This window comes from Sander lucioperca, chromosome 7, assembly GCF_008315115.2.
Source record: "Sander lucioperca isolate FBNREF2018 chromosome 7, SLUC_FBN_1.2, whole genome shotgun sequence".
Classification (NCBI taxonomy): domain Eukaryota; kingdom Metazoa; phylum Chordata; class Actinopteri; order Perciformes; family Percidae; genus Sander; species Sander lucioperca.
The window spans coordinates 17,842,666-17,862,010 of NC_050179.1; the positions used below are offsets into that span (position 1 = coordinate 17,842,666).

At 39.3% G+C, this 19,345-nt stretch overlaps 1 protein-coding gene across 1 annotated transcript in view; it reads left to right on the forward strand.

Annotated features, from left to right (window-relative positions):
- The window catches only part of cspg4 (chondroitin sulfate proteoglycan 4), a 70,060-nt gene extending 51,449 nt beyond the window's left edge, over positions 1-18,611 (forward strand). Inside the window, exons 7-11 of the mRNA XM_031316663.2 lie at positions 7,461-7,659; positions 8,622-8,753; positions 10,694-10,854; positions 13,449-13,632; positions 14,449-18,611. Coding sequence (XP_031172523.2) covers positions 7,461-7,659; positions 8,622-8,753; positions 10,694-10,854; positions 13,449-13,632; positions 14,449-16,319 — 2,547 coding nt within the window. The 3' untranslated portion in view covers positions 16,320-18,611. The remainder of the gene's footprint in view (positions 1-7,460; positions 7,660-8,621; positions 8,754-10,693; positions 10,855-13,448; positions 13,633-14,448) is intronic.
- Positions 18,612-19,345: the final 734 nt, after the last annotated feature.

Sequence of the window (19,345 nt, forward strand, 5' to 3'; positions counted from 1 at the left end):
TAGTAACTTTTTTACTGACCTCCATGCTGCTTTCTAATGTTTACTGTTTTCCGGCACGTTCGTGACGTCGAACATGACGTGCCAGAAGAAAAAACAGGAAGGCTTACTCGTCTACTGGCAATAGCAAAGGAGTCCATTGCCTGTTTTTAGCATGTTTTTCCATGTTTACAAAACCTGCGCAAATGTTTGTGGAAAAACGGTCAAATGAAAGTTGTTGTGATCAGGCTTCAAGTAAAATTACGGCATAACGATTTAGAATTAAGCTGGATTCATAGATATGATCATTCTGATAGCTTTTTGACTCCCAACTCATTTGCTATTTATTAAAATAGACAACATTTGAGTCACAGTCAGATATTTGTCAGTTCAGTTTGGAACTCGCCTTCTAACTGATTTACATCAGAAAGAAAAGTTTTAGAGGATCAATTAAGTAGATTCTACTGTAGGAGTAGGCAGGCAGTTGGAAAAAGCCAGCAGTAATCAGCTCAGAGAACTGGAAACCAACTGTGTCATTCAGCCCTCCCTGCTCTGCCTGCGGCTCCGCGTCTCCCTGGCAACCCGTATTTTTGGAAAACCAAGATGGTCGATGAGACCACGGCTTTCTGGCACAGTGAGGGCGGCATCCAATCCCTGTGCCTCCTCTGCTGCGGCTGCAGAATGTAACATAATGATATGTGGATGTCTCCTCACACAGAGCCAGGGCTGGCCCAGCAGCGGCACTTGGATTGATTTAAAACAGGAAGTGTGTGTGTGTGTGTGTAGTGACCTCTGCAGCAGATGATCAGACATGGTGACTAACATGGCCACGATCAGGCTCTGTTTAAGCTCACCATTGATCCCAGTTGGCCCAGTCTATAGGATACAGCTGGTCTCGATTAGGGTTTACCCTAGTCTCTGTCTGTCTCTGTCTGCTTCTACTTGACTTAGCTGTATCTCAAATGTTGTCCCTCTCAATCAGTCCAACTTGTTCAGTCTGTTCCCATCTAGCCATCCATCCATCCATCTAGCTATTTCTCTCTCTCTCTCTCTCTCTCTCTCTCTCTCTCTCTCTCTCTCTCTCTCTCTCTCTCTCTCTCTCTCTCTCTCTCTCTCCCTGGTCTTTGTGTCAGCCTTTCTGCCATTGCCGTCTCATTTTACATTTTAGCAGAATGATATAACTATCCACACACTGAAATTGCCAGCCTTATCCCCCCTTGCTATTTGTTAACATGACCAGTGAGTTATAGATGAAGCACAGTATTTTTGTTTTATCTCCCATCAAAACACAGAGCAGGAGAGGTGTCACACCAAGTATTTGGATAATGAATTTGTTTCTCAGAGAGAAATACCACAGCTGCAAACAGGGAGAGCTGAAATCAAAATGGAAACTCCCTTCTTTTCTTCATGGCCATAGACTACAGTTTAGGCATTGACAATAAACTATTATCTGTCTTGTTGTTGCCTTTACTTCCCCAGTCCCAAATATAGAGTTGGAAACACACTGGTGTCCCCTGAACTTACTAAATCAGCCAAGATTTCAGATGCCCGGGCAGTTTAATACAGTTTCAGACATATGGCACCCCTTAGAGTCTCAAACATTTAAAAGATGGCAGTATCCTGTTGAGTCATCAGCAAACTAAGTCATTGGCCAATGGCAGCTCCTTCATTACTGCCTCCAAATGAAATATCAGCCATTGTGTCCAATCAAATTGAATTTGGAGCCCATCCTCTTAGGTGCTATATGCATTGATTGTTATATAAACCATCAATTTCAAAGGCCATTTTCAGATTAACTGCCCTAGATTGCCTGTTGCCTCCCTGGAGTGCAGAGTAGGCTGATGGGGCCATCTAGTGTCAGGGATTGGGTTTTGCACTGTAAAAGAAAAACATCAGAACTAGTACTGACAAAACCTTAGTGATGTGACCACATTTAAAATTCTGACACCAGTGAAAGTCTGGTGTATAAAGTTGCATTTCAGCATAATAGGTAATTAGTGTAGCATATATGGTGATTATTATCATCCTCGTCATGGACATCACAAGCCAGTATAATCGTGGGTGTAGAAAAGAACCGTGAGAAAGTACTGTCTCACATCAGCTGCTCAGAGACATTCATCACATGTTCTTTTAAAAAATGCACAAGTGGTTTATAAATGGAAAGACAAACTACGAAAATAACCAAAGGTTTTTTTCTGTAACTGCAGGCATTTTAGCATGTCTATCCCACAGGACATCATAACCTGCTGTGTGGGTTTCAAGACTGTAATTAGCGCTGTTTTCTATATTTCTTTGTCTTTAGCTTGAATGTCAATTAATTATTGACACATTATTTGTGCAAACGTAAATAAAAAATAGAGACAGATGTAATTCGCCACATTCTAAACAAGATTCTAAAAATGTGTTTCTGAATTAGGCTATTGTGCAGTCATCAGCTAATTAAAACGCTAACTGCAATTGAAAATGCCTGTGGTAGATATCAAGAAAGAAGAAGTGAATAAGTAGAAGAAGAGCTTTTCTCAAACTACTATTTCTATCTCACACGTCTTAGTAAATGCAGAGTTGGAGTTCCCCATGTAGCTACATACTGTATGTATACTCAGAGGTTGTGGTGCTGATGTGGGAAGTGCTGCTATTTGATTCTGTGCTCGATATATTTGGAACAAATTGCAGCATTCCCTGAAGATAAAAGAGTAACTTACTGTAACACCACCTGAAAATCTTGTTTTTGCTGACCTTTAGTGATTTAACTTCCCACCTTTCTGCCAGGATGTGCAGGTGTTCTCCAGGAACACATGGGTATCACTGTTGGAAGTGGTTACAGGTGGGACAGAGCACACTTCTGACCACACCCAAACACTTCCATCAGGGATGCTACATGTGGTCAAAGGTGAAACTTTCAACCAAAGATAACAGCAACAAACTGCTTTTCAGCCTTGTTTTACGTTGCTCTCTGATTAGGTCTGTGAATCTTTTAAAATGGCTCCAGTTGGCATTAAACGGTGATACCTTTTGACACTGTAAACAAATAAAACCACGATTGAGATGACGGGAAGCTTTTGTCTCAAGGCTGAGATATTGTTGTGTAAATGTTTTCAAAATGAACACCATATTTTCTGTTGCCTTTTGTAAGGAGATTGTTCTCACCCTCATCGAAAATAAATCATTGACAGCATCAGCTCAGTCAGGAGTCATGGGAGAATGATGGTGAAGTATTGCACCCGTTCACGAGAATGTGTTGAACACTAGTATGTGCCTGCAATAATGCTTCATAATACTGATAAAATTGGCCAGGTGGGTGGTGTTGTTATCAGCTAAGTCATCTTTGCATATATATATATATAGCCTCTCATGTCTCTATTTCGATGAAGGCAGGGATACAACAGAGGGAAAGGAAGGCATTTAGCATCTGTGTTGTTTATGATGCATGGTGCAATAGTGGGTGTCCTGCCTTAAGGCAAACAGATCCACTTCCACCCTCACTGAGTTCAGATTTGGCTCAAAATGTTTGGAGTCAGTCTCCACTCTCCCACCATGGGTGTGCTCCCGGACAAAATATCAGGCTCTGCTTTCTGCAGCCCTGAGATAAACTGCCCCGAAGAGGTAGTGATTCTATAAGGCCTGATATAACAGATTCTCTGCAGGCTTTAACAGCAGGATGGATAAAATGTTGCCCCGTTTGTTGATGTAGGCTGCCAGTATGATGCTGCTGTCAGTTCTACCTGAAATATCCTTGCAACCTATCAGTGGCTTGAAGTGAGCCATAACCGTCATTTCCAGTAGGATGATGTGACTTTCTTCCTCTGAAGTGACACGCCACCTACCGAGTTCATCCAGGCAGGTTACCCCCATTCTGTCATGGAGGTGTCTGACACATGAAATGTTATTATCCCGAGAGGTAACAAGTCTCTGACTGCAGGTATCTAATGTGCAGCAGTTCTGGTGGGACCACAGGGGGTGAGCTGCCAACTTCTGGTATCAATCCATGTTTCACAAAATTCTTAACTCTTAATATACTGTATATACAGATGCTGTACTTCAGGGCTTGTAGCTGGGGGCCTCAATCCCCTCCAAGCTGATCCAGGGATTATCCCAAATTTAGCAACCTGCTTACCTCCAAACATCAGCACCTCTGCTCTCCACACACTGGCACCCAAGGCAGCCCAGTAAGAATTTAAATGACTATATTCAGAGTGAAAAAGGGATAAATACACATTTGAGTATAGTAATTTAAATGCTGAAACAACTGCTATAAGTAAATTAGCCGTCGAAAGATGCTGGAGAAGACTGTCCTCCCCCAAAAACGAAACCATAGGTCGTTTGTACAAGCAGCAATTATGACCCATATTTACTTTTTATAGTTCTAGCCGAAGTATGACAAAAGTCATGTAACATGGTATTAAGACCTAGAATGCCTGTTAAGGGTGGGTGGGATGGGTGGTGTATATGTCAAACAAACATAGGAACTTTCACCCAGGAGACTGGTGTTTGTGTTGCGTTACATTTTTAAGTTAATAGCGAGTCATTTTTAACTTTATTGAGCAAATGGAACGATGTCACGTTCTCGTGCGTAATTACGTTGTCATGTAAGTACACACGGAAGTGAAGTAACATAACAAATGTACTGATATTAATCCAAACCACGATCGAACTTAACCATGGTTTGTGTCTAAAGCTTATCAAAATGCAACCGTTTCATAACGGTAACGTTTTTGGAAACCACAACGGTTATGTTTAGGTATGAGGACGGAAAACGCTTGGGGGAGTTGATATTTTGACCTGTAAATCAGTGCTCATCCGATTTGAACAAGCTTGTACACTATAGTCACATTAGAAGATCCTTATCCTTATAAGTTTGCTGTAAAGCAAAACAGCACATTTACAACCACATCCAACCAGAGGCCAAAAAGTGTAAAATGAAGTCTTCTTCGACAAGATTGTCTTTGTCCTGCTAAATGTTTTCCAGATATTTTTATTGGTTTGCATATTGTTTATTCTTTATGTCTTACTTATGTCTCTTTTGTATGGAAACTCAGCACACATACATACAATTCTGAGTCAGGACCTTCAGACAGAAAATGAGAGCCTACTTTCAATTACCTCTGCAGTCGCTATACAAGAAGCAGAAATTGTGCCATGAACATGAACAGAACTGCCGATTTCACTTCAACTCAAACCCTACTTATCTGTGAAGTCATCACCAGTTTTTAAAGAATATATAATTTGAGAGGAACAAGGATGCAATCTACCAGCAAAAATAGCACAAAGTGTGTTATGGTGGATTATGGCTTTGAACTGTTTGGTGATAGTTCTTTGATGGAGTGTCAAACTGAATGGGATGTTAAGTGGACTGCAAGGCAACTAAATTATACACTTCACAACACAGTTGTTGTATTGAAACAGTTTAGATGGGTCTAAAATACCAGAGATGACATAGAGGACTGAAAGCGACAGCAATTGTGTTGGTTTCACAACAACTGTCTCAGAAAATTTAACTCACTTTGAAAGTGTGAAAAACAGAGAAATGGAGCATATGTTTTGTAACCACTTTAACAGTGTCAGGATGTCAGCTGGTCATTCAGTCCATTTTGGTTAAAAATTAAATTTTGGATTGTGGATACCTCAATTTGCTAGATTTAGTACACACACCCATGTCCCCCTCAGTGTGAATTGTAACAACTTACTGTAGACTTCCATCATCTGTTCAAAATTTGTATTTGATCAATAATTTAGTTTAGGACCAAATACCTGCAACATTCCCATCATCCCCAGCTTTGTATCTAGTGCTAATTTGCATGCTAACACACTAAACTAAGGTGGAGATGAACATACCTGCTAAAACATGGTGAACATCCGCATGTTAGCATTGTCATTGTGAGCATGCTGGCATTAGCATTTAGCCCAAAGCACCAGCTGTGCAAAAGTACAGCCTGTCACAGTCGCTACCATAGCTGTAGGTTTTTAGTCTTCTTTGATTAATGTGTTATATTGGAGTGACTAGGCACTTTCTGCCTTAATGCTGTATTGTTTTCAACTTAAGTGTCTAGATCTACATTTGGATTACATAGCCTACAGTGTGAACTTAAATACTAAATTTGGTATTTAGGCTGCTATTACAGTCAATTAAAAAGAAAGCTCTCCCTAAAGCACGTAATCACTGTTGAAAACAGTTGTAGCCTAGTTAATGTACCATATTCCTTTCTGGCTCGCTTGTATTATTTGGTGGTGCATTTTCAAATTCCCATGGAAAACCGTGAATATGTAGACAATGTGACATCACATAAATGTTTATATAGTACAGCTATGATAACCACAGGAATAGCAGCAACATTTTCTGCAATTTAACATCAGTTTTTTTTAAAGCAGCTTACAGTTACTCCTTCATAGATATTTATTTTTTTCTCAATAGGTAATAGCCACAGTAGACCAGAATGCAACACTTCTGTTAAACAGGTTGAATTTTAAGTTTTGACTTGCAGTTTCACAGCTGGAACACGTTTTGCTCTCATGCTTTATCTATGTTATTTCTCTCTCTTTTCACTCTTTATTTACACATGCAACCCACAAGTGAATGCCACAAGTTCATGCCCACTCTCTAAGGTCAGTGAAAGTAAAGAAAAAAAAGTTAATTACACCACTTCTAGTACTTCAACTCTTATATACTCTGCATATGTTTTATACGTAGATGATACATGCTTATACGTGCAACATATCATAAATTAACTTCTAAATATAACTGACTCTCACTGATTGACACCTAAAGCTTTAATATCCACAACTGAGTCTTCTTTTCTCCTCTCCATCCTGCCGGAAGGCTTCTTGCTCTTCATCTTGAGTCTTGAGAAAATGGCAGGGAGCGAGGTATCAGAGGGCGAATGGCTTTCAAGATCAATATATGCTTCTTACCGCAGGGCACCCTGAGCTCACTCTCCCAACTGAATCCGGCTATTTAAGAATGTCTTTCTGGGGATCTGGCCCATTTCTTTCAATTAATGTTCCTTTCAGCCAGCCGACCATTAGAAGTCCATTAAAGCCCCTCCTCCCAGGGAGAGTCATTCAGCCTGTGCTGCTGTGCTCCATCTTCTGATAACAGGAGCGACCAGACTGCCACGGAGAAATAATTAACCTTTTAAATTGTTTCTTTGGAGGTGGCTGTTTGTAGGATGGCATTTGTACTTATTTTCTTTTTATTCCTTTATTTCTTTATTTCTTCATTTCTTCATTTCTTCATTTCTTTTGTCACTTTTGTTACTTTTGGTTGGTTTCTTTGAAAATTACTGTTATTCTTTGGATTTACATTAATGTACAGCATCATATTGTCTTTTATACACAAAGCAATTTCCAATAATTTTCAAATAAACTCCTGACCCCTTAAATTACCTTGAATTACCTTCCTCCAAACATAACTCAGACTGGGTCATCTGAGGTGTCTTTTCATCTCTGTTTCTCTCTGTCTCTCTCCTACTGTCTTTGATATATCACAGGTTCTTGCTGGAGAGGAGGCGGACATCACCTCCAGCATGCTGAACACTGAGGATGCTGATACCCCTGCAGAGGAACTGGTTTACCACGTTGAGGTGCCAAACAATGGGATGGTGGCGTTGAAAGAGGCGCCCGAGGAGGGCATCCTAAATTTCACACAGGCTCACATAAACAAAGGGGAGGTCATCTTCATTCACGAGGGTGAGGCCACTGAAATGTTTTTTCATGTTAAATTGGTATACTGTATATTAATCTATGACTACTACCGGCCTCTATCTTAGACTGCTGGTATTACAACAGCATTTTTTTTAAACCTATCACAGTGTCTGAGTGTCTAAGCAGAAATCTGATTACCCAGAGGTGGAGAGTAACGAATTACAATTACTCATGTTACTGTAATTGAGTAGTTTTTTTGTGTACTTTTACTTTTTAAAGTATTTTTTAAAATCTGTAATTTTACTTTTACTTAAGTACGTTTTTGTTGAAAATATTGTACTTTGCTACGTTTTAAATCACATACGTTACTGAGTAAAAAAAAGTAAATAAAAAAGGTCTCTAATGTTTTACGCCGTTGCTTTGGCAAAGTATCTGTCAACAATCTAAACTCGAACTGTCTTGTGCCCTATTCAAATCGCAAAAGACTGCGATTTAATTAAATAAGTATAATAAGTATAAATATAAATATATAATAGTATAAATAAGTATCTCCCCCCGATGTTAAAAAGCAACTAAGTAACTTTTACTCTGAGTACATTTTAAATGAGCTACTCTTTACTTTCATTTAAGTAGATTTTTATACCGGTAATTTTACTTGTACTCTTAGTGAATGTCCATCAAAGTAATAGTACTTTTACTTAAGTAGAATATTTTTGTACTCTTTCCACCTCTGTGAATACCTGGCAAAGTAATCAGTAAGTCAGTGGTATTGATCAACAACCCTATTAAACCTGGGGCAGTAAAAGGTTTACTTGAGCGTAATCTATTTGCCCCTTTATTGTGCCAAATAAAAGTGTAATTTTAATCAAGGCTACAAAGGTATAGCAAGTTTTAAATTACATTCTGTTGTATAATTAGTAATATAATAAACATGTAGTAGATATAAATTAGTATAATAATAAGGGGAAATACCAGTAAGCCACATCCAAACCCTTGTGTTCCTCCAGGTGAGGAGTCTGGTGGTTTCAGTTTCACAGTGACAGACGGAGAGCACACATCTCCTCTCTACCAATTTGTTGTCACAGCCAGGCCTCTCACCATCACCATGGTAACGCAGGAGGAGCTCATGGTATTTCCAGGTAAGATGCCAAAATCCTTCAGATTTTAAGCTTTGAAGACGGCAGTGATGGAAGGATTACCACAGTGACGGGTGTGTGATCACTCGTTCAACAACCCAGTCATTGCAGCAGTATAATAATAGGTCTTTGTTAACAGTTGTATTTTTCTGTTTTGTATCTGGGTCAGACATACAAAACATGGTCGAAAGAGAAAAAACTAAAAATGATGTCCAATGTTTTTTAGTGGATTTTTCCAAAACACAACATTTTTTGTTATTCAGCATGCAGATAACAAAAAATGTTCTTCTCACTCCAAAAGTTACAGACAGTAGGAATATACCAAGTAAACATATTCAAGACATGAAGGAAGATCATAATCAACAATACAAGAAACAAAATACACCTTTCCTCCAAATATCTTTGATTACAGAACATTGATATAGTGTCCCTCTATCCTTCTTGAGTTGGTGAGTTTGATCTTATGTTACACTTACAGTACATGGAGTAACACTTAACTGTATATTTTAAAACTTTGATAATACATTGTTTAAAAAAAAAAACTAAAATAAACTTTCTCTCTATTATATCTGCACATTTGGCAGACTTTGACTCAGACTTAGTGTTAATTTGTGCCAAAGTAAATGTACCAATGAATTTTTCTATTTTAGTTACTTCTTATACTGAAGCTGTAGGAATTTGATTTGAGACTTACTTTTGCTAAAGAGCGGCTACTGTGTGGACAGAAGTAGTAATTACAACATAACAGCACAATTCATTTGCTTTAATTTCTTAAGATTCTCTTCAGTCCGTTGTTTTCAAGAAATTAAATATGTAGCACAAACTCAGTGATTAATGTCAGTTACACGGTGCATATGCTAACATTAGCCACTACAAGCTACTTGCCAGCAGACCAAGAGAGTTTGCAAAAACCCTGAGTGTGGTGAATACAACAAGGATGCATTTCATTTCATTCATAAGAGGAAGATTGTCTATTTGCGTCTTACAAAGGTGATATAGTCTAGCTTTAAGCGTACTCTTCCTTTTACGGTCCAAACTTGATTTAAAATGTTCCAGTACACCAACGAGAAGTTGTTTTGTTTCAAGCCTGTTAAAATGTCGCTTCACTAGCAAGGACCACGCCACAACAATATGTAATTTAAAGATTTAAAGATGAATGCTTTATTATAATGATTGTTAAGAACATAGGAATAGATTTGGATGGTGGTTGAGATTGAAATAAGATGTCGTCTGGTTGGCTGGTCTAGGAGGATGTACTGGAGACCGGGTGGAGTGAGACTCAGTGTGGCGGTTCTGTCTCAGGTGCTTTCACCCAAGCTGATTTTGAACCCCCCTGGGCGTTACCTAGAATGAGAAATGAGAGAGGAATGCGCTGGACTGAGTAGGAAGGCAAGAGTGTAGGAGGGATGAGGGGATGAAGGGATGAGGGACAAATGGAAGAGCGGATGAAGGGATTGGGTAGACGAGTACTTGAGGCGTCAAATGGGAAAGGAGGGTGGGTCGAGAATGCGGAGGCGAACTGCACTGAGTGGGTTGGCTTGGAATATAAAGGCTGGTCAGTGATTAGAGGTGAGGTTGAGGCGTGGCCCTGCTCCCGAACCTAAGTTAATTCATTAACTTAATTTTATTTCTAGTGGTTAAAAAACATCACAACTTCTCCAGGTGAAACGTTTGAGAAGTGAATCTAGTTAGTGTAAGTACAGACAATAACCTCAGCTCATTCATAATAAACTTTTGTGCATTACACGAGATGAGTTGTCATATTTTTGAAAGCTTGGATAACATTTTGGAATGAAAATCTCCCCATCAGGAAACTCTTCTGCACGATATGTGCATGAATTACTGTAAGCGGTACAGTTTTAAGCAAGTAAGTGTGTGTGTGTGTGTGTGTGTGTGTGTGTGTGTGTGTGTGTGTGTGTGTGTGTGTGTGTGTGTTTTCACAGGAACAAGGCAGTCTATCACAAGTGCCAATCTGGGGGCTGTAACCAATGAGGATGGAAATGAGATAAACTACTCTCTTATCCGCCCACCTCGTTTGGGGAGGCTCATCCTGGCCAATGACAGGAACCAGTATGAGGAAATTACCCGCTTCTCACAAACACAAGTAATTACTTTTTCTGTGTGTGGTTTTAATTTGTTTAGTTTTGTTTTCTTTTGTTGATTGTTCGAGATAAATAATAAATCAAAATCAAATTATTAGTAACAGTAAAAAAAGCAAACAGTAAAACACATTAAAGGAAGAAAAACAATGAAAAAGTGTGTGGATAAAAAAAGAATTCCAGGAAAGCCAAAAGACAAAGCATCTTTCGATGGAATTTTTCTTTAATAATAAGTTGCATTAAGGGGGCACTGTAAGTTCAACTATTTTTCAAATAAATCCTCTCAACTTTTGGGTTAAACATTACTATTAATAGTAGGTTTGTGTTACTAAGCCATCATAGCTCTTTGAGGTACGCCAGTTGTCTGCTGCATAGACCATCAGACAGACATATGAGAAGACATAATGCTGCTTTAATGCATAGAAACACAGCTAATCCTCCTTTCAACACAGACTGCTGCTGTGAAACTCACCCCTCTCCCAGTGGAAATAAAGTCATTTAAATGCTTGCGGTTGCAGCTTTTCACTCGTCTGAATATTTTTAAAGGTCTGCTCAGAACTGTGCTGTTATTTCGTATATTTTACTCAGCATGCGGGATTTTTTCTTTTATATTTGAAAGGTCAATGCAATAAATTTGATAGTAAAGCTCACTCAATCTAGACTAAAACAGCCAAAACTTAGTGTTTGTTGACATGACAGAAAGTTGATGACTGTAAATAATGTCCTCACATTCTTCTGTCTCACCTAACATCACATAATAAAGTGTTTTCACTTTTGAAATGTACTTAAAGGTACTGCAACTGTGCACACAGACAATTATTTTTACATTTAGTTAAGTTCACATACACTGTTGTTGTTTTCCATAAGACAATGTGTACCAAACATTAACACATCATCTATAACTGCAGTCCTTTTTGTACATGTGTGCAATATGAGTGCAACATATTCCTCTTGTTCACCAGCAGGGGGCCTCATTGAATATGACTTTGTGCCATTGTGATGTTTAGGGTCACCATTAGTATGAGCATTCATGCTAATAAGCATATTTTTTTTCCTCTTGACAATTTGAATTGTATGTTAAGACTGTGTGACTGCAGTCTTGCATTAAATTGTATCATTGTTAAAAAAAAAAAAAATCACTCTGTCAAAGTGACTGTATGTATCGGACAGGGTTGGAGAGTATTTAAATTGACACTGGGGCCACAGGCACAGAATGATACTTTTAGGAAATCTATTGCAGCATTTTTTTAGTAACCTCAAAGTAAGTAGCAATAACCAAGTAACATCAGTAACAGCTAAAAGAAAGTAAAATTCCAGGCACTCTGAGTCCTGAAGTATAATGAAATGCCTTAGGCTTTTACAGTAATGGCTTAGAACCTACGTGCTTAAGAAAAGAACCTTTGATCAGGGTGTGGCCCCTGATTTCAAAGAGCTCCTTTGTTCATTGACCGTGATTTATTTATTTTTAGTTAACTTATTGTCTGTAAAACAAAGAGGCACTTCTCTTTTCAGTTTACTCAGATTACATAATCAAATATCCAAAGATTTATCTCTTAAAACATTACTGATGGTATTTTTTGCATTTACTGGATTTGGTTATTTGGTTAAGGATTATGTAGGTACAGGTACACATGTTGTACCACCCATGCACCATAGGCCCAGTGTTCGTCTGTGACAGTGTGTTCTCGCTCCTTCTCTGTCTGATTTCTTTCCTGACATCTGACCGTGCTTGGATGAGCATGAGAACAAATTCTTGCCCTGCAAAACTGCTCTGTTTAGAGTGTGACGGAAAATCTAACACTACGTCGAGCTGAAAACATGATTACTTTAGTTATTCAGTTATTCAATGTGCGTTTGTGTGTGCATGCATGAATACAGTGTGTGTGTGTGTGTGTGTGTGTGTGTGTGTGTGTGTGTGTGTGTGTGTGTGTGTGTGTGTGTGTGTGTGTGTGTGTGTTTGTGTGTGTGTGTGTGTGTGTGTGTGTGTGTGTGTGTGTGTGTGTGTGTGTGTGTGTGTGTCCCAGTATATAGCTGAGCCAAACCACTGCTGCAGCCATTTGAGCTCTGAAATTTTGGTCTGTTTCAGCCATCATAGGGAGCATGCAAATATGAAGACGGAGATGCTTTGTTTATCCTTAATGTGTTGAGTATTATAAATGGAAAGACCAGTAAACGTATGTGAGCCATGTAGACCTGTCACCTTGTCAGTGACTCTTGCCAGAGTATTTGGATCTTGTTTTTTTCTTGCAATGCCTTTCAGATCCAAATAAAAGCATTTAAATGTGTGTGTGTCCCAGTATACAGCTGAGCCAAACCACTGCTGCAGCCATTTGAGCTCCCATTTTACTGTGGTTTTTACAAACATCATAGGGAAAAAAGAGCAATATATATTATTATAATATATATTTTAGCGAACTAAAATGTCTTTCTCTTTAAAATCCCTCAAGTAAAAACTAAGTCAGTAACAAGTGACTGATGATGTAGATGTTTGAACAAAATACTCAGTGTCCTATAGTATTATAACATAATTAGTTTATTAATATTATTATTATATTATTATTATTTATTTTGAATAATATTTTTTCCCCCTGACACACAGCTGGAGTCAGGAGCAGTCTACTATGAGCACCAGTTACCTGAGGAGCCTTTTTGGGTGGTGAGGGACTCCGTAGAGCTAACTCTGTCATCCCAACCAGCCCCAGATGTCCGTCACATCCTGCCCATCACCATCTCTTACTATGCTGCTCACAGTAACATCTCCTCACAGCTGTGGAAGAACAAAGGTACAATCTAATATCTAATTTCACAAAATAAATAAATACCACTCTAATTAACCCCACACAAAGATTTCCGCAAATGTTTAGATGCAGAGATGAGTGGTTAAGCCTGTAAAGCCCCTTTTATAGGGCTTCGTCTAAAATAATAGCACAAGAGTTACAATGTGGAGATATTGTTTACACCAGGTGCAGCCATGGTAACATCATATGTCTATTCATTTATTTATATATTTAACCTTTTATCATACAGTGTAGATTTGCTGAGCACACATACAGCAACACCCTGTTAGCCTGATACAGTACAGTTTGGGTGGAGTGTCACTTTAAATGTGTAAATGTCTAAAGTAAGCCTACTTTAGACATTTACAAATGTGTTGTATATTGTTTGTTTTTTCAAGACTAATACTGTATGTACAATTATCATAAAAGGGTTCAAAACAAATCTGCTGTCAACAAGTTTCTATGGCAGCTTGATCATTCATTTTCAATCATTTAAAAAATCATTCCATGGTAAAACATGTTCATTCTGGTCAAATTCACAGTGATGTACATTTATGATTAATCTGCCATTGCTTGGGAATTTCAGCTTGTTCTTCAATTGGTATCATATTGCCTGAATAGTCCAAAGCCAGGGACTTATCACCTCTGCTTATATTACTGCCAAAACAACAAGCCTTTCCTAATGTGCTAATAGCAGAAATGCACTGTGCTGCGTGAATAAATATCGACAGGTGACAGCTAAAACTGTATAGAAAGTATCTTTCAAAATTGAATTTGATGACATATATAAAATGCCTGTTTGTTTTTATTGTTTCCTCTCAGGTTTGGAAATTGTGCAAGGCCAGAGGGAAACCATTGACGATTCAATTCTTGACGCCTCAAACCTTCTGGCTATCCTACCTGAAGTTAAGCAAGACAATGTGGATGTGATTTTTGAGATTAAGCGTTTCCCTGACCACGGTCGTATCACCCTGGGTGGTCAGGACCTGCCCCGTAATGCCCCATCCTTTATGCAGAAAGATGTAGCTCAAGGAAAGCTGGAGTATCTCCATGATGACTCAGGGGCTTCCTTTGACAGCTTCTCTTTCAGAGCTCGTCTAAAGTCTGAGGGTCAGGGTGTGGCCTCACCTGCCGAAGCCGTGGTCCTGGAGGAGATATTTAACATCTCAATCAAACGGCGGGGCTCTGACTCCCCCGACCTAGTCACTATAGACATGCTCTTGGAGGTTCTTCAAGGCTCCATGACCATTTTGACCCAGAAGCATCTTAACACTCAAGACGAGGACAGTCCGCCAGATGAGGTGCACTTCAAAGTGACCAAAGCCCCTATCAACGGGCGACTGGTTGACTCACTTACAATGGACCCCATCTCTGAGTTCACACAGGAGATGGTCAATCGCGGGCAGGTGGGCTTCTTCAGCGATGGCAGCCTTGCCGATGGCTTTATGGAATTCATCGTGTCTGATGGAGAACACCAAACAGAGCCATACACGCTCCACATCGGCGTCTTAGCTCGCATCCTGTTTCTAGACAAAGCCCCGGAGATCAAGGTGAAGCAAGGCGATGATGAGACCCTGGTGACTGAGGAGATGTTGAGGGCCACTACCGGGGGCCCTGTTGAAGAGGACATCCTTTACAAGATCACAAGTGTCCCTAAGTATGCAGCTGTCATGGTAGACCGGCAGCCTACATCCGCCTTCACGCAGACACAGATCAAAGAAGGTCGAGTCAGTGTCCGCTTTGTTAAGTCCACTTCACCCCGAGACAGCGTTGCATTCATAGCCCGTAGCAAGGCTGCTAATGTCTCCTCTGTCCTCAACATTACAGTCCAGCCTCTGGCCAACATCGCTCAGGATCCTCTCTTACCCCAAGGTGCTCTTGTCCAACTGGACAGGAAACTTCTGGATGCAACTCCCCTGGCAAACAAGACCAGAACCTCCCCCACATTCACTGTCATCCAACAACCCCAGGGGGCTCGTTTTGTAAGGTCTGGAGGTCCTGGTGCAGGTCAGCCAGTGGACACATTCAGCCAGAAGGAGCTGGACGAGGGCCGTGTAGCTATGGAAATCCTAAATAGTGCTTCTGGATCACGAGGTAGTGTCAGTCAGGATGAGGCCCGCTTCCTGCTCAAAGCCCATGGGGTTCCTCCTGCAGAATGTGTGTTTTCCTTCCAGACGGGCCCCTACAATGCCTCTGGGGTCTACCCTGCCACTCTATTGAGGATTCCCTCAGAGGCCCCATCAACAGACAGTAATGACCTCCCTGGTGTGGGTGGGTCTCCTCGTTCCACCTCAGCTAGCCCCCGCTGGGGGGGCAACATGGACTGGCCCCACGGAGATGCCCCCACCACAACATCTTCTGGCTCTAGCTCCCATGGGAAACCACATGTTTACCGGCGCAGCAACTTCTGGTCTATTCTCATTCCAATCCTGGTAATCCTTCTCCTCTTGTTGCTGGCAGCCATCATGGCCTACTACCTGATCCGTAAAAACAAGACAGGCAAGCACGACGTCCAGACAGCAGCAACCAAGCCCAAAAATGGAGAGGTAGCCAGCGCAGAAACCTTTCGCAAAACTGACCCGGCCAATAACATCCCAATGTCCAACATGGATTCCAAAGCCGCAGACCCGGAGTTGTTGCAGCACTGTCGGACAACAAACCCGGCCTTGAAAAAGAACCAGTACTGGGTCTGAGACACTTTGAGATAAGACACAGAGGGAGGTGGATCCTCGAGTGTTTGGAAGTCTCCTAAAATCTTTCCTTTCAGTATTAAAGACCTCTTGCCACACCAGTTTAAATGAAAATAATGTTTTGAAACCATTGGTTATTTACTTATCTCAACATAACTGTGGACAAATTCTCAGGCAATGAAACACTGAATTCTTATTGGCAAAGAAAGAGGCAGTTTCTTATCTAATGAGGCTCAGGCCATATCTATTTATTTTAGTTTTATCATTCCTCTTTGTCAAAGGGCACAAATGAAGACATAAACATGCCATGTGTTTGCAACGTATCTTGGGTGTGCCCTGTCATTGTATTCCATATGATATCATAGGCCAATATTATTAATTTGAGTGGATAGGTGATTTAAAGTCATTGTGATGGTTTGGTTTTAGTTTTTGGTTCATTAGGATAGTTGATAAGCCTTGTACATAGATGATGAGGTAAATATATGCTGCATTATCAAGAAGATCAAAAACTGCCTCTTTGTGTTTTCTCTTTTAATTTTTCAATGTTTTTAAGGTACCGTTGTATTGTGTTTCTCAGGGCTAAATTCAGTTTAAAGGAACAGAACAAGGTTTTGGAAAATATGCTAATTCACTTGTTTTCTTCCAAGAGTTAGATGAGAAGATAGATACCACTCTAATGCCTGAGAGTAGTATCTATCTTCTCTACTAACTCTCAGTAAGAGAGCGAATAAGCTTAATTCCCAAAATGTCAAACTTTGACTTTAATGTCGTCACACAATAGCATTTCACTTTTACTTTTGTGTGGAAAGAAGATGGTTTGATACTAAAAACTGTTTAAAATGAAGAACTTGTAGCAACAGCTTGCACAGGTTTGATTGAATTTAGCTTAAGAGTTATGTCATCATCTGTCATATGTTATTATTTCTGCATGCTTCCAAAGTGCTTGTAAATATTCACTGGACTGGCACAGCACTGACCGCACTACTACACAGTTTGTAGACCACAGGCAGGAGGTTATTTCAGTAGTATTGGTCTTTAACACATCCGTTTTGGCTGAAAAGCAGGAGTGAAGTCATCTCTAACTGGGATGTTTTCAGTTTCCAAATCTGCAATTAAGAATTCATAAAAACTGGCTGGTGCTTGGATGGGGATATTGAATAAAATGCTCTACTGGTTAGGTTACATTGATTTAAAATGAAGACATTGACAGTTTATTTTTTTTCACAGCTATTTTTGATTTTAAGCATTCCATATGTAAGCTAAATATAAAGCCTGTCATAAATTGAAATCATGTGATTTATTTTACTCTTTAGACTTATTTTGTATGTTGAAACTAGGAAGAGTGTAAATGTAAATCAGACTCCTTTTGTTCCTCTTAAGACGTCTTCATTTATCTGGTTGTTGAATGTTGAATGAAGTACTTTAGGTGAAGTAGAAAGTGTACAATGAGAAGATCAGATAACTTTTTTTCATCCACTAAAGAAAAGAAAGACTCAACTATTTCTTTTCTAAAAAGTGTTTGACTATTTGCTGTACATTTCTTTTCTCAAACTGTATACCGATGACACCTTATTCTTTGCTAGTCATATACTGAATATACAATAGTTACTTTGCAGTATTTGTGTATTGATCTTATATTTTTGTAATGTTTTGAGAGCAGGAAATGTAGGTTGAGATTTTACAGACAGCACAGAGCTCAGGAAGTGATGTGTTTGCAGGAGACTGTGTATTTCCAGTGACATCTCTTACAGATAGCTGAAATAAAAGTATTGGTTTCTCCTTCAGGATATTACATCCACATCTTACCAGTTTTATGTGTAAATATTTAGTTTTTGAGTAAGATTCTTTGGGCTTGATTAACTTTTTGAAACATATATATCATGTTTTGTGTCAAAGGTACATGTAACTACATTTAATTAGACTGATCAACCACAAAGTATGCCTGTGTCTGTTTGTGTGTCTGTGTCTGTTTGTGCTGTGTGTTTGTGAAGGTGCCCATCACTCTTCTGTTTTCTGCTTACTAAAGGCTGAGTTCATTGAAGTTCATCACCACCCCTCATTTTTCATTATTTATTATTTCTGTCACTCCCCATACATCAAGTCATACTCAAGTTATGTGATTTGTCAGAGATTAAACTGTAATCTGTAAACTGCAGGTACCTTTAAAAAATAATAATAATACAAAGCAATGTTCAGATTCTGGAACAAGAGAAATGTCTATTGCTGCAGAATGCCTCTGAGCTTGTTCTCGGCACTAATGGAAATAAAAACGTTAATGCAACAAGCCTCCTTTAATTGTTTTCAGTCAGTGACTTGATTGTTCTTATGTTAAAAGCTCTTTAAGTCTTTACATTCTCAATTTGCTTTTTTCGTCCAATTAAGAAATGTTTGAAAGTGCTAAGAAATGCATCCATGTTTGTGTGCCTTCATGCCTAGATGACTGTTATTCATTATGAGCTGGAGGAGCACATTACTCCAGTTATGGCCTGTTTGAATCGCCTCTTAGTAAAGTTTAAAACTAAAGATGACATTTTAGTTATTACTAAACAACAAGGCAAATTTCTACATTGTTCTTCCCCTTAAGTAACTAAATTGTTCTTCCCCTTAAGTAACTTAAAGTCTCTCATGTCGGTTAACAAGTGTCACTGGATGTTTCCAAAGCCCGACTTCAAATGAAGGGAGGCGGTGCATTTGCTGTCTTTGCCACAAAGCTTTGGAATAGTTTACTTGTCACTATTAGATCTTCCAAAAACCATTCACATATATGGCTTTTACTTTTCTGAACAGATGTTTTTGCTCTTTAGTAGTATGTCATTTCTGTTGTCATTTCTGCATGTTTATTCCAAGGAAAACTTGTGTATTCTGGTCAAGGTGTTAGGGAGGGTGTTAGGATTAATTGTCATGTATTTGTAGTTTATTTTACTTTCAAACAATATTATTTACAGTGATGGCCTGGGGTAAATTTGGGCAAAGAGAGTATATTTGAGACAATAGACTGTTCATTTTATATAAAATACAGTTTCCAAGAC